This window comes from Hypomesus nipponensis, chromosome 16 (genome assembly GCF_054491055.1).
Source record: "Hypomesus nipponensis isolate SF chromosome 16, ASM5449105v1, whole genome shotgun sequence".
NCBI classification, from domain to species: domain Eukaryota; kingdom Metazoa; phylum Chordata; class Actinopteri; order Osmeriformes; family Osmeridae; genus Hypomesus; species Hypomesus nipponensis.
In genome coordinates this window covers 10,596,919-10,624,113 of record NC_140376.1, presented here as the reverse complement: position 1 = coordinate 10,624,113, position 27,195 = coordinate 10,596,919, and the positions used below count along the sequence as shown (strand labels likewise).

At 40.6% G+C, this 27,195-nt stretch overlaps 1 protein-coding gene across 3 annotated transcripts in view; it reads left to right on the top strand.

Annotated features, from left to right (window-relative positions):
- Nucleotides 1-27,195, top strand: part of ppat (phosphoribosyl pyrophosphate amidotransferase) — a 70,223-nt gene that overhangs the window by 31,326 nt on the left and 11,702 nt on the right. For 2 of the 3 annotated variants that reach the window (XM_084675511.1, XM_084675512.1), the window contains exons 4-5: nt 26,807-26,919; nt 27,014-27,159. In XM_084675511.1, the coding sequence (XP_084531637.1) occupies nt 26,807-26,919; nt 27,014-27,159 (259 nt within the window). The remainder of the gene's footprint in view (nt 1-26,806; nt 26,920-27,013; nt 27,160-27,195) is intronic. The other variant, XM_084675513.1, reaches the window with a different exon arrangement.

Genomic DNA, 27,195 nt, shown 5'->3' with positions numbered 1-27,195 from the left:
AGCTTTCTGTTTGAAAGCTAACGTGTATAAACATTTAGGCATGCTGCTTCAGATTTCTACACAATGTAGAACACTTGTATTTGAGACAGTTGTACTACCAACACACACCTAATTGATAGCCAATGAGAAAGGGAGTTGCCACACTCATAGACAAACAGAGACTAGGCAAGAAGGTCAACGGTAGTAAATTAAACCTGCGTTTTTAGCTGCATGATTTATTTGTCACAATGCCAGCAATAAAGTTGTCTATGGCTGCTACAATTCACAAAATACTCAAAAACCATAACAGTACATGGCCCCAACAGTACCAAGCTCCCACCTTCACTCCTTCGTCTAGTAGACATTTTAGACTAGTAGGCATTCTGTGATTAGTTTGGCCACAGCTAATTCTACTGTTTAAAGAAACAGAAAGTCTTCTTCTTCAGAACTATACAGTTGAATCAACCACAGCTTGGTCATGTTATCATCTTCTTTGGCACATCTAAACTAAGGACTAGACTTTTAAGAAAGCATGACCAAAGCAATTTGTTGAGGGATGGTTCCTCCATAAACAGTTGCCGACAAAGAATTTCAGACAATAACTTAAATATAGTCTTGCATTAAGGGTAGAGTCAACAAATTGAATAACTGTGCTAATGGTTGTTGAAACTCATTGCTCTGAGTTGGTGCATGTCAATTTAGGCAGAAGTCCATGTCTGGTGATATTTGACAACCTCAAACAGCATGAGTGTTCTCGACATACGTTCTTTTACTTATCTTCATTTTACTTATTCATTTGCCTTTAACTTGTATATTTTGTTCATTGCTAATAAAGTATTTGTTTATTCTAAAACTGCTATCTATCTTAACACCTCACAGAATATTTACCTTGCTTACATCTCACACAGATCATACAATAAGAAATAGTCAACCACCCTACATTCACATACATTTCCAACACAACAATGACATGGACATATTACCACATGTAACTACACTGACTACAATTGATTTAAAATTCAGTGTGTATGTTTATGTAAGACACATATGTAGTTATTCTACTTTGAAATCACAAAAGCTATGAAATAAGAGTGAATGCAATTAGGAAGCAACTTTGTCCATGTACAATATGGTTGATGTTTGTTTATAACTGGAATATAAATGTGTGCACAACAATTGGTTCCATTCAAGTAAGTCTATTTTATTGGACAAGAAGCATTCCATGAGTGGTGACATTTGACAACCTCAGACAGTCTGCCACTGGGCCAAATAAAAGCTCTATTCTTGATTTGCAATGCAGCTAGGGGACGTCCTAGACCATAAGGGGCAAAGCTGCGGCCACTTGTGATGTTAGAAAGGCCAGTTACATAAGAAAATATTGCTCTCATATATCATATTTCTTTGATTAAACGCTGCAGACAAACAACTAGACAAGGAGGTCAAACAAACGCTGAGTGTAAAATTGAAGCTGCGCATATCTCTACTTTGTGTCAATCTAAAGTAGCATGCCAAAACATTCTTATAATTTAGCTTTCAAACAGAAAGCTGTGCAGAAAGCACTCACAAGCAGCAACAGACCTGTAGCATGCAAACTTGGGGTTGATGAAAGGCACATTCAGGAGTGGTCAAGTCAGCTACCTCGCTATATTGTATGAAATATATATATATATAAGTATATATATAAAAAACTATACCTATAGGCCTTAATGTAATTGTTGTCCTTACATTACATACACATCCTTTACTAAAGTGTATCTTCCCATTCATAGTTATTGTTGTTATCAAAGCTTTTAAAGAATGGATCTCTGCATAATGGGCCTGCCCAGAGCACAGGTGGCCTGACAGAACACGCTTCAAAGTTGTCACTTTCAAAAGGGTGGCATTTTAACCCTGGAGGGTACATGGGAGTTCGTCCAACCAGTCTACACATGTTTTGTGGATTTGGAAAAGCCGTTCGACTGTGTCCCTGGGGGGCTCATGTGGGGGGTGCTCCGAGAGTACGGGGTACCGGATTCCCTGACCGGGGCTGTCCGGTCCCTGTACAACCGGCGCCAGAGTTTGGTCCGCATTGCCGGTAGTAAGTCGAAGTTGTTTCCGGTGAGGGTTGGACTCCGCAAGGGGTGCCCTTTGTCACTGATTCTGTTCATTACTTATATAAACAGAATTTCTAGGCGCATCCAGGGCGTTGAGGGGGTCCGGTTTGGTGGCTTTAGGATTGGGTCGCTGCCTTTTGCAGATGATGTGGTCCTGTTGGCTTCATCGGGCCGCGACCTTCAGCTCTCACTGGAGCAGTTTGCAACCGAATGTGAAGCGGCTGGGATGTGAATCAGCACCCCCAAATCTGAGGCCATGGTTATCGATCGCAAAAGGGTGGAGTGCCATCTCCGGGTCGGGAAGGAGATCTTGACCCAAGCGGAGGAGTTCAAGTATCTCAGGGTCTTGTTCACGAGTGAGGGAAGAATGGAGCGTAAGATCGACAGGCGGATCGGTGCGGCTTTGGCAGTGATGCGGGCTCTGCATCGGTCCGTCGTGGTGAAGAAGGAGCTGAGTCGAAAGGCGAAGCTCTATTTACCAGTCGATCTACGTTCCTACCCTCACCTATGGTCACGAACTATGGGCAGTGACCAAATACAAGCGGCCGAAATGAGCTTTCTCCGCAGGGTGTCCGGGCTCTCCCTTAGAGATAGGGTGAGAAGCTCGGTCATCCGGGAGGGGCTCAGAGTAGAACCGCTGCTCCTCTGCATCGAGAGAAGCCAGCTGAGGTGGCTCGGGCATCTGATTAGGATGCCTCCTGGACGCCTCCCTGGTGAGATGTTTTGGGCATGTACAACTGGGAATAGGCCCCGGAGAAGACCAAGGACACGCTGGAGGGACTATGTCTCTTGGCTGGCCTGGGAACGCCTCGGGGTCCCCCAGGAAGAGCTGGTGGAATAGTTGGGGAGCGGGAAGTCTGGGCCTCCTTGCTTAGGTTGCTGCCCCCGTGACCCGACCCCCGGACAAGCGGTACATGACGACGATAACGGCATTTTAACCCCGTTTGTCCAAAATTTCTAAAAGTTGGTACGCATGCCTTATATTGCCCATGGGGAACAAAAGAGTATCAAGAACCCATAATGTCGGCAGCATGGATATTTCTCTACAGTGACAATTTGTGAAGAATTTTTTTAAATTACTTTAAATCAGCCATTGATCCAATTGTCTTGAAATGTTGTGTTCATGTGTGAAATACATGTCTGTGTCATGTCAATTTGGTAATGGTTTGCAATGTTAAGGAGGAACCCTCCATTGCTGCCTGCAGCTATATTTATTATTATTATTCCTCTTCTCCTTGCGCCACAATAACTCAACATGGTATTGGTAACGAATTTTCTAATTTGGCACAGTGATACTACATCTGAGTGGGTACCCCCACGCCAACTATGGGCCACATCAAACCATAGGAGGCGCCACAAACGCCCAAAAGTCAGATTTTCAAAGTGATGGCATTTCCACCCCATTAATCCAATTCTTCTGAAACTTAGTGTGCATGCCTTATTTCCCATGGCGAACAAAAAAGCCTCGTGGACCCATAAGGTCCGCCTGATCTATTTTCCTGTACAGTGATAATTTGGTAAAACCTTCCAAATACCTCTTCTCTTGAACCAAAGGTGAAATTGACTTGAGATTTTGTACAGATATGTATCATTGACGTATTTAAAAACGTTACTTATAGCAATTGAATAAAATACAAAATGGCTGTAAGGGGTAAGTAAGTAAGTAAGACTTTATTTATATAGCACATTTCATACAGGAATTGCAGCTCAAGGTGCTTTACATAAAATCAACTAAAACAATAATACAAGTGATAAAAGTAATAGATCTAAAACATATAACAAACCAGACTAGCCACACTCTATCTGCGGTCTCTCGAATCCGTCTTGGATCCGAGCTGCCTCGTGCAGTTTCCAAACATATAACAACCCAGACAAGCCGCACTCTATCTGCGGAGTAAAATTATAATAATAATAGAAACTACAGAATAACAAAATACAATAACTCAACAAAAATTGATAAAATGTAACACATAAGCAATAGTGCAAGTCAAACACAAGCCGCAATCTTTGCGGGAATGCAAAGAAAATCTGTTAAAACAATAATATAACTACTACCAGTTGTAAGGCCTTTCTGAGATACAAATTAGTTAAATGCTTCGGTAAAAAGGTAGGTTTTAAGCTGTCTTTTAAAAATGTCTAGCGTATTTGCTTCTCTGATATGGATGGGTAATTTATTCCATAGTTTTGGGGCGTAATTGGCAAAGTCAGCATCACCAATCTTCTTATGGCTGCTTCCGGCGACCTCTAATAGGCCTGCATTTGATGATCGCAGTGTTCTAGCTGGTGTGTAGTTTATAAAAGTTAGCAATGTAGCTATGTCCTTGTCTGTGTAGAGCTTTGTATGTGAGGAATAGGACCTTAAATTCAATTCTGAAGGTAACAGGGAGCCAGTGTAAAGTAGCTAGGACAGGACTAATGTGTTCTCTCCTTTTATTTTTGGTTAATAATCTAGCTGCAGAATTTTGAATGAGCTGTAGTCTTTCAGTGTTTTTTTTGGGAAGACCATCGAAAAGTGCGTTACAGTAGTCCAGCCGGCTGGATATAAAAGCATGAATTAACTTCTCTGTATCATTTTGGTCTATGAATGGTCGTACCTTTGCTATATTCCTCAGTTGAAAGAAAGCAGTTTTGGTCACTTTTTTAATGTGGGAGTTGAAATTCAAATCTGAGTCCAGGATTACACCGAGACTTGTCACCTCTGGTTTAAGCCAGGGGGTTAAACTTCCTAGATTCTTAGTAAGCATCTCTCTTTTGGATTTGGGGCCACATAGTAGGACTTCAGTTTTGTCTTCATTTAATTTAAGAAAGTTATCATTCATCCATTTGTTTATTGCCAACAGGCAGCTGGTAATGGAATTGATGGCCGTTGCATCGTTGGGTTCAGTGGATATATATAGTTGTGTGTCGTCCGCATAGCTATGGAAATTCATGTTATGTTCTCTGATTGTGTGGTGGTAACATATAAAGAGAGAAAAGTATTGGACCTAGGCAGCTTCCTTGAGCAACCCCGTAGCAGTTCTCATGTTTCTTAGACCTATGGTCTCCTAAACTAACATAAAACTTCCTTCCTGTGATATATGATTTCATCCAGTTCAATACACTATCCGTGAACCCAATAAGCTTTTCCAGTCTATTGATTAGGATGTTGTGATCAATGGTATCAAATGCTGCACTGAGATCTAAAAGGATAAGGATAGAGACTTTATTTGTATCAGAGTTTAGTCTGAGGTTGCTAATTATTTTGGTGAAAGCAGTTTCAGTACTGTGATATTTCCTGAAACCTGACTGCGAGACTTCCAGAATGTTATTTTCTTCACGAAAATAATTTAGTTGGACTAAAACTCTTTTCCAGTACTTTACTAATAAATGGAAGGTTTGATATTGGTCTGTAATTTGCAAGTAGACTGTTATCCAATTTGGGTTTCTTTAATAGGGGCTTTACAACAGCTGTTTTGAAGGCATCTGGGAAGACGCCAGTTCTAAGGGATGTGTTTATAATCTCTAGCACCGGACCTGAGACACTATCAAACACTCGCTTAAAGAATGTTGTGGGTATAGGATCAATATCTGAGGTTGTGGAGTTAGATTCACTGACAATTTTTGAAAGTTCATTAAGTGTGATACAGGTAAATGTGCTCATGGTTATGTTGCAGAATCTACTGATGTCAGTTTCGACCCCACTAATACTAGTACTAGCTCTGATCAAAGTTATTTTGTTCTTGAAGAACAAAGCAAGCTCTTCACATTTAACTGCTGAGGATGGCGGGGGGGTAGGGACAGTGTTTAGCAGCTGGTCAATGGTGGAGAAAAGAACTCTGGAGTTTCTGGCATTTTCTGTAATAATGTTGGAAAAATATTCTCTCCTCGCTAGACGGATGGTTTTGTTGTAGGTGGTTAGTGTATCTTTATAGATATTGTAGTGGATAGTGATCTTTGTTTTACTCCATTTTCTCTCTGCTGCACAGCATTTTCTTGTCGTTTCACTAAAATTTTTATTTCTCAGCCATGGGGAGGTTCTGCTTGTGGACTTCTTTTTGGTTTTCAGTGGTGCAACAGAGTCTAACACAGATAATAGTGCATCATTGAGGTTCTCTACCATTTCATTCAGAGAGCAATCGTGATTAGTTGGTTCATATAGAGCAAATTGTTCAGAAAATTTCATCATAGCTGTATCGTCTAAATATCTTCTTTGGACTAAGAATTCTTTTGTGGTTTTTGTTGGGATAATTTCCACATTAAAGGAGTATACAATGATGGTCTGAGAGGGGTAGATCAGTTATTGAGATATTATTGATATTTAGTCCAGTTGTTATCACTAGATCTAGTGTGTTTCCGTGCCGGTGTGTTGAGTCTGTTATGTGTTGAGTTAGATTGAGACTGTCTAGGAGATTTAAGAGCTCAAAAGTTCTTGGGTCTGCTTTTTTATTTACTTGGATATTTAAGTCTCCGTTTAAAACTACTTTGCCATATCTAGTGACACATAGTGATAATAGTTCAGAGAATTCTTGTATTAATATTGGCGAGTGCTTGGGTGGCCGATATATAATGACAAAAAGTATTGATTCGGTTTTGAGGTCTATAGCAAGATATTCATATGAGGTGAATTCACCTAGATCAGTGATTTTGAACAATAGTTCAGAGGAGAAGATAGCTGCGACTCCTCCACCTTTTTTGGATTTCCTAGAAACTTGGTGGAAGCTGTAATCTGGCGGACATGCTTCTATCAAAGTTGCTGTTGCCATGTCGTTGTTTAGCCAGGTTTCTGTTAGACAGATGCAGTCTAATTTGTTTTCTTTGACCAGATCATTAACTAGAAATGTTTTGTTATTTAGTGATCTAACATTTAGAAGGGCCAGTTTCATCTGTGGGGTATTAACAGATAAAACAGGGGTTGATAAATCTGTTTGAAGAATATGGATAGTTCTGTGACTTCTAACACTAGTTTCAGGTTTGTAACCATGCATTTTACCATGCCATTTTCTGTTTGTGATGATAACCGGTTTGTCTAATGAAACAGCATGGTGGCTGTCCTAGCGTAGCTTTTCATTGGGAAAGTCTATGTCACTGAGCTGTTCCATCACAAGGGAATTCCTCCGGGGGGTGCAGATCTGTGCAAGGCCCATGTCCTTGCAGGAGGCTATTTGAATGTTCTGTTCTGTTCCATGGGAGGTTGTTTGGAATGTGTCAGTCAGCTTAGACACAACAGGGATAGGGGGAGCAACTTGATTTGTGGTCAGGAGCACGTGACTGATGTTTGCTGTTAGTAGTTGAGATCCTGTACGGTTTGGGTGGAGTCCGTCAGCTTGAAAACGGTCTGCACAGTTCCAGAACACATTGAAATTATTGATAAATCTCAGTTTGTGTGCCAGACAGACAGATGCCAACCATGTGTTGAAAGATAGTAATCGACTGAACGCTTCTTTTCCTCTTCGAAAGCATGCAATTGGTCCACTGATGAATACATCTTGATATCTGTTGAGTGTGTTCAGTAGCTGGGTGAAATGTTTTTTTAAGTATCTTAGTGCCAGTTTTCTTGTGTAGGATATCAAATGAGCCAGTGTGGATGATAATCTTAGGGTTGTTTGGTTTATTGTTGAGGATTGTTAGTACCTCTGACGACAGTTCCTCGACAGATGTGTTGCTCTGACAAATATTTTCTGTCTTTGCCAGTTTAACATGTGCTGTCATGGCATCTCCAATCAAGATAGTGGCCTTATGTGGTGTTGTGTTTGCATTTCTAATGTTTGCCTTATTTGTAGCAAATAAGTTCTTATCTTATTTGGGTTAGCAATGATAGGTCCTTGTGCCAGACCAAGGTTAGCCACTGTGTCAGTGCTAGCAATAGATTCTATAGTGCTAGCAGCGTTAGCTCCTCTAAGAGCTGATGGGCTGTGGATAGTCTTAGCATACTTTGGATCTTTATAATCCTGTGATATTGTTGTCTGATTAGACTTGATAAGGGGTCGAACAGCGCCCCGAGAGGGGCTTGGGGTAAAATGGGGGACTCCCGGTCGTAGCAGACGATGATATGTTGGATTTGCATGTGTGTAGTAGCTACCATCATGGTGTGTCTGCAATCCGGGCTCTTCATGTTGGTTAGCTGCGTGGCTAGCACTCCTGTGCCTCTTCGCCTTGGATTCCACACACAAGGGAGAGAAAGTTCCCAGTGGTTCAAATCTGTTTCTGAGTGGGACAGGAGGAGAGGTGATGTGGGAAGAGTTTCTGCCTCGCTTTTTTGGCTTTTTATCCTTGGCGCCAGTCCCATCTCCGATGAAGGTAGAGGCAGCGCTAGGCCTCTTTGGTTTAGCGCCTAGAGCAGGCCATGACTCATCTGGTCCATCAGCCGGTGGAGAGAAAGCTGGTTCCAAGGGTGGCTCATTAGCCTGTAGCTTAGCCTCCAGGCTAGGTAGCATGGAATCTATAAAGTCTTTGTTCTCTCTGATATTTAAGAGGGTTCTGACTCTTAACTCCAGTTCGACTATCCTCTGAGTAAGTTGTTTGCAGTCGTTGCAAGCCATAGTTCTACAGGGAACACGCTTTACCTTGCTTGCCTGTGGTCAGTCTGGGAGAGCAGCCCAAAATACTTCTGTTCTCCTTGGGCTTCAGTCCCTCAGGTTGTTCCTTTTTGTGGTTGTAGTCAATTCACTTGATTTTGAATAATATCATCGAAAATTATCCAAATTACTGAAACTTCAGAGCATTTCTCCGTGAAGCCAAGCAGGGAAGCAAGCAGGGAAGGTCAGGAGGAGGAGAGGGAAAGAAAATGTGACTGCCTTCGTTGAGAGTAAGATTGGTGTATTTCTATAAATGTCCACATTGCCTCAATATGTTTGTGTCACTAAATCAAATGTCATTTTGAATGATGGGTTTTCAAACCAAATAGACTTTAAGGTGACACGCCCCTGAAGTACCATAACAATTTCACCTTGATATGTCAAAATATGACTGAATTACAGCTGTTTGAACTTGGACCAAATCTGGCAATGCTCACCATTGGAGAAACAGCTTTTTTTTGTATAGTAACTGAACATGCCAATACTCAACACTGAGAATAGCTCAACGAGCTGGAACGGTGACCTGCGAAGTATAAGGTCGTAGGTTCGAATCCAGCCACACTGAGTCTGTCTTAAATTTGAATATATGTTTAGTTAAACAGGATGACATCGTTCTGAAGTACCTACCATGCGCAATTTCACCTTGATATGTCCAAAGATCATTGAATTACAGCTGCTTAAGCTTTGGCTAAATCGAACAAGCCATGCTACAGGATATACATATAGCTTTTTTGGGGGGGGGACAGACACTAACCAGAATTTCTCAGCCTTGCGGGTAGCTCAATGGGTTGAAACGTTGTACTGCAAAGCATAAGATCACAGGTTCGAATCCAGGCACAGTCTTTTGGCCTGTCATCATTTTGATTAATTGTTTAGTTAAACTGGCAGACCTCAATCTGAAATACCATGCACAATTTCATGCAATTTAACCTTGAAATGTCAACCGTTTCTTAACCTTTGTCCCAAAGCTGACAAAAAAGTAATACTCATATCACGCAGTCGGAGCACTGCTAGATAATCAGCGTCAGATCCCTTGGGTACCCAGCATGCAGTGCGGCATGTCCAAAAACGCAAAGACTTGTGGAAAATAGTTTGGTTACAATAGCCTTGCGAAGGATTTCAGTTGTTGTGTTTGTTCAATTAGATGTTTGTCATGTTATTGTTGGTTAGTTAATATAATCTTGTTGGTCACCCTGATTGTGTATGTTGTTGTCAGAAATATTAATCTATCAAGCATTGCACAGTCAGTCGATGAACAAGTTTAAGAAAGTTTATTGCTTGCGGCCGGCCCACAAGGAGACAAAAACATCACACGCCATTGTGCTACAAAGTTTGTCCGCTAGCATGTTGTGCTAGCTAGCTATTTAAGCATAACCGCTCTTTACAGTCATTGGTTAAGACAAAGGCATGCAAATGTTCCATTGCTCTTCTTCATTGGCTCCTTGCATAGACCTGGCACAGGCGTGTGTGCGTGCGTGTTTGAGTGTGTGTGCCTTTTGACCCCTGTAAGCTTGACCACATGATTCACCCAACACAGATAAGGCCAGACATCTTTTATGGCCTCTCCAGTAAGAGAGTGGTCAGCCCAGGTCACCTTGTTTACATATGCCTTGTTTTCCCCAAAGTTAAGATTTGAGGGTAGGGTCTCTACACACAAGGAATGCTGAACACAGAATCATTCTTATACAGGATAAATGTGTTACATCTTCAATTTTCCCAAAAGTTGTGTAGTTTACTGGGACCAGAGAGTCGGCTGCTAAACCGTTACAGGCTATTCTTGCAAGGAGCTGAATATGAACGATGCCCTAGCCCAGTTTCCCACATGACTTTAGTTAGTTGTGCATTGACTGAGAGTCTGGAATTGTTTTAGGCCAAACATGAAGTCGTTTTGCTCTCTTGTTGTCCAAGTCTCGATCTTCTGCAGTGTACATGTTTATAATGTTTTGCCATTTTGCGGGGGAACCCGCATCGCTGCTTGCAGCTATATTTATTATTTTCCTTGCGCACCAATATCTCAAAAAGTCCCTGGTCATACATTTTCTAATTTGGCACAGTGATACTACATCTGAATGGGTACCCCCACACCAAATATGGGCCACATCGGACCATAAAGGGCGCCACAGGCCACGCCCAAAAGTCAAATTTTCAAAGTGATGGTATTTCCATTCCATTGCTCCAATTCTTCTGAAACTTGGTGTGCATGCCTTATTTCTCATGGCGAACAAAAAAGCCTCCAGAACCCATAAGGTCCGCCTGATCTATGTTCCTGTACATCGATAATTTGTGAAAACCTTCAAAATTTCTCTTCTCTTGAACCAAAGATCTAATTTACTTGACATTTGGTACAGATATGTATCTGTATATTGACGTATTTAGAAATGTTACTTAAGGCAATTGAATGGCACAAAATACATTTTTTGTAGCAAAATACATTTTGTGTAGCAATAATCATGATCATACTGGGGTATATTTCCTCAGAATGCGATGTCGTGGAGCAAGAATGTTGGTTCGCGTATACCGTTTGAATGACGAATTTTAAGGATTTTGTGTTGAAAATAGCATCTGATATTTACACAGATAACAGACATCCTTCTCTTGAATTCAGCAACAAAGACGGTGTCATGTGAGACTTCTGTCTCCCCTTCTTTTGGATGCAATATCAAGACGAAATACTTCACTCTTTGAATCGCTTGCGCTCCCGCGAGGGGGTGCCAATCCAGAGAGTCATGCATCGGGTGATACAACACCGGGAAATATCAAACTGAGGCTTTAACGTATCGACCGAGCTTTAACGAGGTTGATACGCCGAAATAGAAGTTAAATGGATAGTAAAACTCAGACTGATCGCTTTCGCTCATTTTGAAATTTTCGTTGGAGGGCATTACGGATCCGCATTGAGCTGTGAGTAGGTCACCACGCGGATGGCATGACTGCGCATCAGCCAATTGTAACGCTCGTACTCGTAAATGTTTTCAGTCTTGTTTTATAACTAAGTGTTGTCTCATGAGGCAGTTGTTTTTGTTTGTAATAAATAATCGAGTGCGATGATGAGGTACGATATGGTTATTTTGTACCATTTCTTAATTGAATTTACAGAACAATTACTATACAGTGATATATAGGCCTACCGTAACCGTGATATAAAATTACTCATACCATGATGGAAGATTTTGGCCATATCGCCCACCCCTAATACATTGTATAATATATACGTATGTACACATTTTCATATTTTTCCATATTTGACATTTTCTACCATATATTATACATATACAGGGGTGCAAACTCGTCACCTTTTGGCGAAATTCGCCGTTTTTGATCTAAAATATGTCATTTGCGTGATTCGTGTGGATCTGCAAAAAAAATATTTGTGTGTGGGGAGGGGTCCTCCAAGTATACTAGTCTGCGATAGCAAGCTGTCATGAATATTTTTTCAAGCTTGTGTGTCATGTTGTCAACAATGTCAACATGACATGCACGCTTTTTATTTCAAGTCTTCGGGTCTGTAACTCCCAGAGCCCCAGACATGACATCCGAAATTCGTGGTCACGAAATACTATTTTGGGGATAACGACCTAGCTACCTTTATTGCGGCCGGTTCAGTTGCGTGGGGAACATAGGCTACCCAGCGCAAGCTAAAGGTGCAGTCATGGATAGAGATTATTTGATTGTATTGTATTTTAAGCTTGTGAATGACCATGGTAAAAATGGTTTGAAGTTCGATATTTCCCAGATATTCGGACGCCCAGTAGGCTATTGTGTTATTTTAACCGGTGTTAGCACCGCTACGACCTGCCGCTTTGCCAATGCTTTCGGCTGCCTAAACAATGCGTATGTTTAGGGAACATCAACAAATTACACGTTTCAAAAGTCAAAAGCTTCTCAACAACATGAACTATTAGTGTCAAAATAATGTTTAACTGTTGAAGATGTATGCATTCATGCGGCAAAGCCTTTATTTTGTAAAGTTATTTTGTAAAGTTATTTAGTTATTAAAAATTAATTATTTATTCAAAATAAACATAATTCAAAATAGCTTTTTGGTCATGTGACCTATAATCCTCGAATTCATTTCCGTGTTCACTGACTATGCATATATTATATATATATTTAAATATATTTTTTAAATATTCTCTGTGGAGCATGCCCCGGACCCCCAAGGGGGTTTGGATCCTTGTCACCTTTTTCATCCCTGATGAGTTTGCACCCCTGCATATACATGTGACACTATATTTTTACATATGTTACCCATACATTTTCCCATATATAGCGGCATACATTATGGTGGTTATTTATAATTACATAATTGAATATATTTTGGGATCTATAAACACATTTTATATATTAATGTTCAATATATTGCAATACATTGAAAGCGGCAATCATTTTTATATTTGGCAATATGTTGCAATATATTATATGAAAATATACTATAGTGTGTAATATATGTATCATCAATATATTATCCCATGTATTTCCATATGTAATATCAAATAATATATTACTATATATTTCAAGTTTTATATTAGTGAATATATTTTTCTTCCGTAAGGCTATGTTTCAAGTAATCTATGTGACCATGTTAATTCAACAACTATTTATGAATATTGTAGGAGTAAAAGGTATTGTTCTCTGCAGTGATGGTAAATACAGTGGTGTTGCTGCCACCACCCACTGTCGTCCCACTGGGCCATACAGAGGTAACAGTGAAACTAATAGTGAAACGCCAGTATGTATGCCATATCTGGTTTCTGAATATTGATCAAATAGGCCATGTACTTTTTCAAGTGGAGGTCCTAGATGATCAGGAAACTGTGTCTGCCTGCTTAGAGAGCATTTTTTTTACCACTTGCAACACAGATGGTGAGAGTTTGTGAACGTGTGGCTGTGATTGAAGTGTCTGTAATGACTTGCTAATGGTGGTGGTCTGAACATGACACAAGTCCTTAAAGTGCTCATTTCAAATATGACTCAATTGATTAAATTGCTATGGTGTTAAACTCAGCCGGAATAGGAACTTCTTCCTCCCCCTGCAACTAAGGCCTCCACTTCAAGGCCAAGACAAAGACACAAGGTATAAGCAATGAACCTTGAAACACAGTAGTCAAATGGAAACCTTCAACTTTCTCCAAGTGTGCCTTGCAAAGGGACAATGCTCTTTATTTGTTTCAGGTTGGAGCAGACAATGTTAGGGCCCTGTATAATATAACCCTGGAGCTCAATATATAGTATTATAGGCAGTTAATTAAAAAAACAAGGCTGGAGATAGAACAATTGGAATATGAGAAGAAGATAGTACATGACTGAATGAATGACACTAAACTTAGTTACACTGACTCATTTTACATTTATTCATTCAGCAAACGCTTTTATCCAAAGTGACTTCCAAGAGAGAGCTTTACAAAGTGCATAGGTCACTGATAATAACAACAAGATAGCCCCAAAGCATTGCGGGTAGCCAAAAACAAGAAGTACACATTGTGAACAACCAAAAAATAAGTGCAAAAGGGAACAAACCATAAGAGCATGTAGTTAAGCAAGTTACAATTAAACAGCATGAATCTCTAAGTGCAAGTGTACCTGTAGGAAAGCAATAAAAATAGGATTAACTAAAATAGAATACAACAGTTTAAATCAGCTACCACTAACCAACAAGAGTAACAGTCTAAGCAAGAGTCATTGTGATCCTTGAGGAAACTAGCATTGGGTTCAGCAAACCATTCCTAAGTACCGTACTCCCGGAACAAGCGTCTTGAGCCTTCTCTTGAAGGTGGAGAGACAGTCTGTGTCTTTGATGGAGGTGGGGAGTTGATTCCACCACTGGGGGGCCAGGCGGGAGAAGAGCTTGTGTTGGGACCGGGCGGTCTTGAGCGGTCTTTCCAATAGTATGAACCTGCAGAGCCTAAGACCCCGGAGGCCCCGGAGAGCCGGAGAGCTGCAGTTTCAGGACCGCAGTTTCAGAACCGCAGTTCTAGGACCCTGACAGCGCCACCTAGCAAATTGAAAGGCAGTGTCATTAGATCACAACAAGATATTTGAATGTTTTGCGAGGCAAGAAACAAGGAAAACTCGTGATGCTGTTTGATGACCCAATTATATAGAAAGGTATAATATTTGAAAATATGTTCTAATAATATAGAAAGGTATAATATTTGAAAACAAGTTCAAATAAAAAAGATTGGATAATTAAAAGAATTAAAATCACATAAAATGTGAAAAAAATTGCATATTTCATAGATGTCAAGATCAAGTGTAATTTGATAAAATTAAGTAAGCAAATTGAGGAAGATAAAATAGTCTAAAGAAAAGGTGGAAAATATATCAATGTGATAAATGAAGTAGGCCTAAGCAAATTAAGGAAGCTAAAACAGCCCAGAGAAAAGGTGGAAAATATCTCAATGTGGACAGAAGTGTGATGTCTGGAGTGGCCTTAAAAGTTTTTGGGGACTACAGACAACCAATGTACACCCTGCAACATGAGCCTAAGGATTGTGGCACCTTTGCAGAAACTCTGAACTCGTTCTTGAGGGCTTAACTTCACCAAATAGCCAAAGTCAACAAAGCACTATGTCCTGATAACATCAGTAATAACAAGCTCCCGGAGACCTGCTACAAACAACTGGCCCTGTCTTCTGTGAACTGTTCAACTGACCTTGGAGGAGCTGGAACACACAGTTCCAGCTTTTTGGAAGACCTCTGCCATCTGCCTTGTTCCAAAGAAGAGCAGACCCAGGCTTCCCAATTACTTCCAACATGTAGCTCTTACATCAGTGGAGATGAAGAGTTTTGAATGTCTGATTCTTTTGTAACTACAAGAGACAATCCAGAACCTGGCAGATCAACTCCAGTTTGCCTACATGAAGTGTGGAAGTCTCGATGATGCTGCCCTTACTTTCCTGCATCATGCACTCCCATCTGGAAAAACTAAAAGCACATGCTAGGCTTGTGTTTGTGGAATATCTCTAGTGCCTTTAACAGAATGTAACCACATCTGTTGGGAATACAACTACTAAACATTAGTAAATCCCTGATTCATATTGCAGATAATGAAATTCCACACACACACACAGGGTTCTGTCAAAATACTTATGCAATGTATGTGTTCTGTGATTCGTTTCATTATTTTATTTTATGCTCTATTGTACATAAATATCAAAGTTATCTGAGGAAATACAAGTCTACTAATCTGTTATACTTTAATTTATTTAATGTCATCATCACAAAAAAAACATTTTCTTTGATTAATGTGGTATGGTGGTGCTGCAGAGGATCCACCGCTTCCTTCTCTGCTGCTGGTGGTGAACCTCTATGGTGGATGGGCTGCATGAGGATGCTTCCTTTGGTGTGGATGGGCATGCTAGATGATGTTTTGTATTGGACATGACTCAAAACATTGACCACATGTCAGTGGATCAGATCATCTTTCATATACCTGTAAATACTTCACATGCCTGTGTGCATGCTACATTTTGGATGTGTCTGACACCACAAAGTTCTGGAAAAGTGAAGTTCTATTCTATTTGTTATGGCTTTTGCAGTCACTCAATCTCAACCACAAATGTGTAATGTTAGAGAGGCAAGACACAAGGTTGACTCTCAGGGCAGATTCAAGATATACATTGTCATTGTTTGACAATTATTCAAAATAAACAATCACCCCTCCATATCACTCCATCCCCTCCATATCACTCCATCTAGACCTCCATATCGACCTCCATACAACTTCATCCTTCAATGAGAGATAGAAGCAAGTAAAAAAAACAAAAACATTATGGATATTTGACTTTTCCTGACCTTTCAATATTCAAACCCCATATTGTGAAGTCGGTAACAGCACTACTTACTAGTTGAATGGTCTCCCTTCAGTGCGCAATTGTTTAGAAATCCCCCTATCAAACTCCTCCACTTCACTGAAATAGTAGAGACAATATTACTTCTAGGTAAGCATAAATCAGTTACCCGAACAAAGTAGTGTACATTAATTAGAATTACTTAAGTGGTTGATAATAAAGGTATTAATAGTAGATTATAAAGTTGTATGGCATTGTGCAGAAAATGTACATTCTCTCCTTACCTCCGATGATAAACTGGTCCAGAGATGAAGACCAGGGACAGATTCCTCAGCATACCCAGGCCGTAGCCTAAATGATGGCCTACAATATTCACTACTGCAGGAAAATATTATCTTGTTCCGGTCCATGTTATCCCATTCGCTACGTGGCGCTGTCAGATAAAACGAGGGTCCTAGAACTGCGGTCCTGAAACTGCGGCTCTCCAGGGTCTCCGGCTCTGCAGGTACCCCCTACTCGGTCTTTCTGTGTTCCTAGGAAAGGGAGAACATGAGGATGTATTTGTTCAACTTTTTTTCTACGTCTTGGTCTTTTTATACCTTTTTGTGGCTTGTCCCAAATAATTTTTTGTTGTGCATTGAGTCTTTTGTGGGGTTTTTCAACATTTCTTTCTTTCAATGTCCTATTTATTGTTTTTGAAAAATGCTATAAAAGTGAATGAAACATCCACATTTAATGAAACTAGAGAAATTATCATTTATTTAAAGCGGCGATTGATTGCAAAACTGATTTTACCTTGTTATAGTTAAAATGACAGTTTGGTGTGTAAAATAGACAAACAGTGAACCTCAATGTCCATCGACGCCTCTTTCTTATGCAAATCTCACAATTTGTAACTGCTGCTGTGATAAGATCGGTTTCAAAAAAATTCACCGCTGTGAATTCACGCCCCGACATTAACCTACAGACCAGCCCACTGGTGTTCTGGCCCAGGAACATAAATGGAGGTCGCGTAGATATCAGACACTAGTTTATCTGTGCGCTGGTCTTGAAAAATTTAATTGAAAGAAGGTTTTTTTTATGTTTTTCTCAGGATATTGAAAATGCACCACGGTCGTAAATGCAGTGTTCTAGGCTGTACAGGGAATGCTGACAGTCATAGTCTTCCCACGGAACCAAACACTCGATAGGCATGGCTGATGTTTGTCTATGAGAAGATCCCTGTGAAGTTCGACACATGTATTCATTTGCTCGAACCATTTCACCAAAGACAGTTTTGAATGAAAACCTTGGACAATTTAAAGAAGGATTTGCTAAGCCACTGTAGCTGAAAAGAGGTGCTGTTCCAAACGTATGCTCATCACAAACGCATGCTGTAAGTATGATTTTGTCGCAAACAGTTAGCCTATTAGCAATGCCAACGTCTCCTGTATCTAGCATAGGTAGAATGCTGTTCTGAACACATCAACAAACCTTACTTGGCAAATTACTCTAGCTAGACTAGCTGTAGTCGGCATTAGAAGGACAAAAACGAATAGAAGTCTAGCCTATTGCTAACGCCTGTCTAGATTATCTATTTGAAAGAACTGGAGAAAGGCAGGTGCAAGATACAGGATACGTTAGCAATGCTAATAACTGTTACCTACAAAGTCATACTACAGCTTGTGGTTGTGATGAACATAAGGTAGGAACGCACCTCTTTTCAGCAACAGCTTCATAGCAAATTCTGTTTTACATTGTCCCAGGTTTTCAAACCCATCCTTGGTACAAATGGTTTGCGCATATGTGTCGGGGGTCGAACTGCACAGGGATCTTCTACGCTACGGTATAGACCAACATCAGCCATGCCCATCTAGTCAATGTTAGCTTGACTCTAGCTCATCTGCTTTTTATTAACGCTGATTTGCAATGAATGCTAGATAGCGAAAACATCTAGACTGTAGACATGTAAATTAGTTTAGCTTGCTGACGCTTAAGCAGAGGTAGAAGGTGTGATGATTTAGCCTAGTTTATTGGCAATGGGGCTAACGTTGTATCATGTTCCTGACTGTGTTTCATTCAAATAACTAACCTGAGTTGTCATGTAAATCTACAATTCAAGATGCATGTTTGTCCAGATCTATTTTTCAGCAAGATAGCTATAGCTAACTAAATCTGAGTTGAATCACGATAGTAGTTTGTTTGCTAAGCTGTAGTGCTAACGTTACCCACCTAAGGCAATCCTGTTTGCTTCGACAACAGAAGTGGACACAACAAACAATCATTTAAAATGATATCTAGTCAATCTGTTGTGTAGACACAATAGATGTATTTGTACATTTTTATTTCAAGTCTCCACCTTTTGTTGTTTCAATGAATGCTGTGGCCGTGTTGCGTCTTTGCTCCGCAACTTCAGTCGTCGTAAACCAACCAATCAGCGCACAGCTCATCTATATATTCATGAGCATACCATAAAAGGAGGAAAACTAGCGTTTTTTCCCGGGAAAATTTTACTGGATGCGGCAGGAGGGGGCATAGAACAGCACACGGGGCATTTTCAGCTCAACCAATGTTGCATAACCTATTCAGAGACCTTAAGGAACAGTGTAAAATACCCCCAAAAAAGTCAATCACCCCTTTAACTTGTGAAGAGCATTGTACGGTACCATACACGTTCTTTTTGGTTTGACATTTTGTGGTTGAAGGAAACCCACATTTTCTGATATGGAAATAATAAAAAAAAATGGGTCAAAGCAACCCAAGGATAACAGAAGGGGTTAAGGGGAGACACCCCAGTGAATAGGGATAACATACCGACATGACACCAGTGTTGGGGGTAACGCGTTATGTAATATAACGCGTTACATAATATTATTACTTAAGTGAGTAACAAGTAACGCGTTACTTCTTGACATTGAATAATATTAATGGCACAAACCATTGTTAAATACAAATAAATATATATTTGAGATATGTTTGACCCCCTAAGGATCCGGCAATATTTGGACTACATAGACAACGTAGGTGTCAAAACTTTTGTCTTGCTAGCTATTGAGTTGCTTGTATTTGGATTTACGTTCCGTTGCACAGTTTAGGAGGTTACAACGTTTTTGTGGGGAAAAAGTGCCTTTTGTCGACGAAGGGTAACCTGTGCTAGCTACGTCACCACGTCAACACACGTTAGCAACGACGCATGGATACAATGTGATAGAGACTTTCTAGCTCGCAAATTGGAGCTTGGATTACGAGTGAAAAATACCACCCCCAAAAAATCACAACCATTTGGCTTTGTAGAGAAAGCGATTTAGAGTGGAACTGCAATCTCTGATTTTTTATTTAGGTTGTGAGTCTTTGAAATTTGAGCGAGTGCAGGTCGCCCGTGAGACCGCCTAGTCTTTTAGGCGGCAGCCATGCTAGAAAGCGTCATAGTAGTATTTTTTGTAGCTAATTTTATAGTTCAATTTTACACGAAAAAACAGAAGGAATTGTTATGACTATATGACTATTGTGAAAACAGCCAGGTGGTGAGATTTTAATATAGGTTGCTGTAAAAACGTTGATTTGTTTGCTACGTGAGAGCCTGTCAGCCTCCATTGACGATTGCAGCAGCAACAACACAGTGTAGTCAACAGTGTTGACACTCAGTCAACTGTCGATCTGCGTCTGGTGAGTATTTTCTTAATTTCCTACCAGGGTCGATTCTACATCTAAATGGTCAGCAGTGTTTTAATTATATGGCGATTGCGAAGACAGCCAGCGGGTCAGCATAGTTTGTTATTTGTGTAAAACTTGGAATTTGAGTGAGACTGCGTCTTGTTTTGACGTTAGCCACAGAGTCACAGACTCAGCTCGCCCACTGGCAGTGTAGTAGGCTACAGTACTGTCTTCAGTGCCACAGCTATGGCTTAACTTTATAATCTCTTATTACACGGCTGTTCTTAATGCTGTAGAATGCTCCATTCACTTGAATGGGGCTTCCCAACGTTCTGCGGTGAACAATTTTCTCATATTTGACTGTTGCTATGCATATTTGACCGCTGTCAAGGGAAGTGGCCTTTTTGCCTCGGATTCACATCTTTCGTAGCACTCCGCAAGTAGTCCGGTAACTTTTCAACCCCAGCGTACTCTGTTGCTTAGCGACGTCAGCTGATTTGAAGCCTAAATAATGTTCAAAGTCTATGAAGTTCAACGTCTTTGGCGAACTATTTCTCTGCTGATCAACAATATGAATGGTAACAAATGTTGGCAGGTAGCCGTGTAATAAGCGGGATAATGTATAGAACGCCAGTCATTATCGGGGAAATTAAACCCCTTCATGGCAAAACAAAACTGGCGAAAACTCTGCTTCGCGTCGTGCCTAACAACTCCCCTTACCTGTTCTAAAATCAGCGCAAACCACGGCCTCTTGGGGTTTATTGCGTAATTATCCCTTACAAAAGAAACGTTCTAATTTCCTGCGCTTTCAAACAATCAGTGAAGTGTGGATAGCAACAGCAAATAGCTTGCCTCAAGGTTAGCTGACGGTACTATTTGAATTGCAATTCCATCTGAAATACTGCCAGTGACAACGTACAGTAGCTTGTTTCAAAGGGGGTTCCTTGTTTCAAAGGGGGTTCTTAATGAATTATGCAATATGAGTAGGCTAAATGCTGAAGCAAGCAAGCACACCCTACAATTTCCCCAGAAATTGTACCCTCTCTAGTTAGTTACTTATTTGAGTTACTTGTCCAACTTACTGCATTATTTCAACAAATGACTTAAATAGCCTTATAAATACAGATTGTTGCCTAAACGACACTCCCTGGGCGCAGTAGCCTGACAGTTTGCTTTTGATTCACGCTGCAGGCAAACACAACAGCAATCATGGCCGCAGAACGTGTTATGTTTTCGACGTGGAAATATTCACACTATTTCAATTTCATTGAAGATATTGGAAGAAACATTCAATTTAAATGCAAACTGTGCCCGCCAAAAATATGATCTACTGCCAAAAACAGCCCTTCAAGCTTCTCGAAAGTCCAAAGAGAATGAAGCTGGAAGCTAGTGAAAAATCCACTTTAAACCATAAGAGAGATGGAGACCCGTTTCCACAACTCTCTACTAAAAGTAATAGTAAAAGCAGAGTGCGAATTATACAATGACAATCGGGGGGGTCAACTTCTTCTCCAGGTTGTAAAGTAATATTTATGTTTACAGGTAAGTACGATGTATAAATGTATCGACCCAACACGACCTGTTGTGTTTACCTCTTTTGGGGGGGTCCAAGTCTTAATTAGGGGTTCCCGCCCGTAATTTGCACGGAAAATAATAATTGAAAATAAATGGTACCTCTAGGCTAATTGTAGCTAGCTCTCAAGTCTTCTCACGCTGTTTCATGTGTTGCCTAGCAACTCATTACTTTTGATAGAAAGCGGACAACATGGTTTTGCTAAAATGGCTTTAATTTCAACACAAAATAACGACACAAGTGTTTAAAAGAGTCTAGTCTTCGTCCTCACTTTTGATGACAAATCTTTTCAGCATCATCTGGATAGTAAAACTCAGCAGCTGACTCGTCGCTCATTTTGAAGATGACCTCAGAGGGCAATACGGAGCCGTATTGACCGCTGAGGAGGGCAATACGCGTCTGGCATGACCCATTAGCCGGAAAAAAGAAAAGCTCGTACCGTCGTTGCCATATAATAATGTAACTTAATCACACTACTGTTACTGAACAGTAATAAGTAATAACTAAAATATTACTTTTTTGGGTAACTTCCCCCAACACCGCATGACACTACATAAAAGTACCGCTATGCAACGCTATGCATACAATCTGTGGGACTGTGAGCGCACAGCTTTGATGTGTCTCATTGGCAACATACGGCTCAAGAAGTTGGCAAAGATAAGTAATTCCCTCTGCTGAGAATCTATATCTTTCAAAAAAGATAATCATAAGGGAATGCCAAAGGGTTTTGTTGGTCTCTAAATGTTCTGGCTCTTCTGAGCACACCTCTCACTATCAGCGCACCAAGCTCCCCGGAATCCTCTATGAACGGTGATGCCATTATCCTCAAGAATTAGTTAGTGGGCGGGGCTTTTATAGCGGTTGATCTCTGATCTCCAACTTAACCTGCTCCCGACCAGGTTAGGCGTTCAGCATGTGTTACCATGGCGATCTACCCCGGTAACAAGTGATCTACTGTTGTGATACAGAAAACCCTGGGTTGAACCTGAAGTTACCCCATTAACGCCAAATCTTGATTTGTAGTACAGGCCACTGGTGTCGCACATGTAGATAAATCTTGTCCATGTTTACCAAATTTGGCACAGATGATCTTCAAACCAACCTAACAAAAGAGATGGATCGGATGGATTTTTGATTTTCTAAACCATTTTTCCAATACATCCAATCTAAGTTGGCGCATAGCCATCAAACAGGAAGTTGCTTTGTATGCTCTTTGATGCATTCATACTAGAGATGCACGATATATCGGCGGCCGATATATTAGCGGGCGATAAATGCAAAAAATAAAATATTATTATTATACCGATATCATAATTTTGGCCGATGTTTTTAAGGTCAAATTTCCCTCCAATTATTCTTTCCGGCGTAGCCTTTTCCGCACAGGCCCGTTGCCTGGCTACACTAAACTTTTTGAGCATGCTGCAGTCCTTGAAGTAATCATGTCAGCGGTGTGGAACTACTTCACGATCTTAAAAGATGATTCTAGAATTGCTGTGTGCAATAAATGTTCGTCGGAGGTTCAACGAGGAGGAAACAAGGCAAAGAGCTTCAACACCACTAACCTTATCAGCCATCTCAAATGTCATCATAGCCAAGACGTGTTCAAAGAATATGAAGCCGCTACCATAACCAAGAAAACTAAACCTGCAGGAGGTAATGCTACAGTCACTTCAATACCAGAGGCATTTGAGAAAGTTAAAACATTTGTCAAAGATAGCCCCAAAGCTAAACAAATCAACGACAAAATAATTGCATTCATGGCGCTTGATGATCAGCCCTTCTCGGTGGTAGAAGATACCGGGTTCCGCGGCCTTGTACAACATTTGGAACCCCGCTATACTATCCCAAGTCGGCGCTTCTTTTCAGATGTTTGTCTCCCGGCTCAGTATGATGTCATTGAAAAATTCATACACAGCATACTCAAGACGGCAAAAGTCATCAGTTTTACCACGGACATATGGACGAGCAATGTTAGCCCAACAAGTATGCTGAGCTTGACTGCACAGTGGCTAACTGACGATTTTGAGCTGAAACGGGCCATTCTACATGCACAAGAATTCCCTGGCTCTCACACTGCAGCGGAAATCTCTGGTGCTTTTGAAAATATGCTTGAAAAGTGGCACTTGACCAAGGAGAATGTGCATGTTGTGATCAGGGATAATGCACGTAATATGGCAAAGGCTATGGGGGAGAGTGGTGTTGCTAGCTTGGATTGCGTGGCACACACTGCCGCTTATTGTGAACGAGGGCGTGTTCAGCCAACGAAGCATCTCTGATTGTGTTGCTACCTGCCGATTCAAGGAAGTGCAAACCCAATTAGGAATGAAAACAAATATGCTCAAACAAGACGTGTCAACCCGCTGGAACAGCACGTTTTATATGTTGCAGTCTTTGATCGAACAGAAACGGGCAATAGCGGCATATGGAGTCGATCACGAGCTGCCCGCATCTCTGACCCTCAATCAATGGACTCTGATGGAGAACATGGTGACCCTGCTCGAACCATTTGAACAGTTGACCAGAGACATGTGCTCTGCTACAGCCACAACCGCCGAAGTAATCCCTTCAGTAGAAGCTTTGAAACGACTGTTGAGGAAAGAGACATCATCGACCACGGAGTCAATACTTCTAAGCAGACACTACTGGAGGCGGTAAACAGGCGTTTTAATGACCTCAGTTCAGAGCCCCTGTATTGCTTTTCAGCAATACTTGACCCACGATACAAGGACCGCTACTTTGATCCAGGCGTAAAAGTGTCAGCTGTGGAAATTTTTCGGCAGAAAGTGGAACAGAACGTCCAATGCAGGGAGAACTTGGATGATGGAAACTACGAAACACCAGAAAAGCTGCCCCGAAGAGAAAGAAGCTTGTTAATGGAAATGTATGACGAGATTGTGAATGAGAACGACAGCATGACACAGGAACAGGAGGGCAGTCCGGTACAAACAGAGGTAGGCTACGTTTTTTTTCTTTTTTTTTAGGTAGCTGTGTTTTTATTTTACTTGAGAATATGCCTATGACCAACATAGTAGGCTATAGTTGTTCACAGTAGATGTGAATTTGTAGACGTATTAAACGGAACGTGTTCTTTATAATTTATTTTATAGCTGCAAGGATACCTCGCAGAATGTCTTCTTTCACGAGACAAGAGCCTGTTGGAATATTGGAAAATAAATAAGTCGCTTTCCAATACTGGCCCAAGCTGCGCGGAAATACCTGTCAGCCCCTCCTACTAGTGTGGATAGCGAGCGTCTGTTTTCTGCTGCTGGCCATGTGATGGATGAAAAGCGAAACAGGATCGCATGCGAGAAAGCACAAATGCTTTTGTTAAGAAAAACCTGCCACTCATGTCTCCCAAGTAACACACCACACCCTCTCCCCTACCCTACTGATGTGACACAGACACACACGACAGTCTTGAATGTTGGATGTTATTGAATGTTATTTGCTTTGACTTGTTATTGTATATACAAAGTACTACACGTTAAGTGTTGTAGAGCATCCTGTTAAGTATTGAGGGCTCCTGCCATCAAGTGTGTTGCTTTGAATTTGAATTCCATTATGTGAAAGTTACTTTGAATTTGTTTTTTATCTTATCTACTGTCAGTGGATCTATGTAGGCCAAAGCATTTGTTGACAATTAAATTAGCTTTCTTGTGTTAACATGTCAGAAAATAAAAGGCTAAATCAAAACCTTTTGTAGCCTTTATTTTTATTTAAAAAAAAAATATTGGTTATCGTATCGGTATCGGCCACAATAAACCAATAATTATCGGTTATTGTTATCGGCCATAAAATTCAATATCGGTGCATCTCTAATTCATACCAAACTTGGAATATGTACTCTGAACCCAGTGCTGAAGATGTCCAAAAGGATTTTGTGTCATTGGACTTGAGGGACAGCTTGGCCTCCTTTATTGCAGCTGTATTATTGACAAGGCAATGTCAACGCTTGTTTAAATAAACTAATAATTAGTTGTGTTTCCAGGTAACATGGTAAACTACATATGTCAAAAACCTCAAATTCCTATGGAAACATTTATCCAATAATTTAACAATTTGTAGGATCCTAGCATTGGTGGAAATACCTGGGGGGATGAGGAGACATGACCCACCCCACAGTCCTAGGCAAAATACAATTTGTCCCCCCCAATATATATTACAAAGTAGGTAATGTGTTAAAGCACTACTTTTGATGTCCCCCCTCAAAAATTGCTATTGAGAACTTTTCATGTAATTGTCCCCCCCAAAGTATATATGATATTTTTTCCCGTGGATTCTAGGTACTCAAACACACAGCATGGTTGTATTTATGGTCATCTATTGATTGGTATCGGGCATAGGCGTACATTTAGGGTGGGACGGTAGGGACATGTCCCCACCAATATTTGGAAACATGTAATTGTCCCCACCAATAATTGTGACTCTAAACATATTTTTTTTCATTATTTTTTCTGCTCAATTGGTTTAACTCTCTGAAGGTCAGTGTTACTCCTGATTGGCAGGACAGCACTGATCACAATGTGTACCTACCTGTCAGCTAACAGTGTCAGTGGTTAAGTGAGCGTCAAAGCGAGACTTTGACAAAGAGTATAGAAGAACAATCATAGTAATGATAATATATAAATTATTTGACTGTGAAAAGAGTTTTAATGATTGGCTTTCTGGCAGGCTAATCCTGCAAGGTATACGTTAACATTGAGTGAATAATAAATAATGAAATCGAATTATATTACAGTCCTGTATATTATGGTTGAAAATGTGTACCGGTATTTCAAAAGTTAACGAGCCTTTGCTAGCTCTGGAACACAACTACGGAATTGTCTGCATGCTAGACTAGCTATTGGACATTTATTTGTCTTGAATGGAGAGGATGCTGTAGTTGCGGTCGAAGCTATGCTAGCTAGTACCTGCAAACTTGTAAAAGGATTTGTTAAGTATTTGGTAAAACTGTGTCCCCATCAATGTTCTAACCAAACCTACGCCCTTGGTATCAGGTGTACATGAGCATCAGGAGTCAGATTGATGAGTATCAATGTGTTTGGCGATTAGATGGCAGATGGGAGTTGTGCTCTTTTTTCTCCTATAAAACTCTACAGTTAGATGGCTGGTTTTAAAGTAACTATGCAAATCTATTTACTCTGTATGCACTATATTTTTTCTGATTTAATATGTGACGTGCAGGTGATGCGTCATGGTGTGGGGTTGTCTACCAGCTCAGACAGTGAGCTCATCACCCAACTGTTGGCTCTGACTCCACCAATGGAGGAGCTAGATGCTCCTGACTGGGTCGCCAGGTAATTCACAAATCTTAAATTAGCAAATGTATTGATAATACTTATGACACATGGTATCTAGTTTACCTTGCTTGTGTTATTGATTCTCTTTCAGGATAAAGAATCTGATGACTGAGACACCTACATCCTACTCCTTGCTAGTGATGTATACAGATGTAATTTATGCTATCCGTGACCCATATGGAAACCGACCCCTCAGTCTAGGACGCCTTGTCCCCATCTCTAAACTCCACACATCTGGTATATAGACACTGAAAGTTTGTTTCTGCAGAAAAA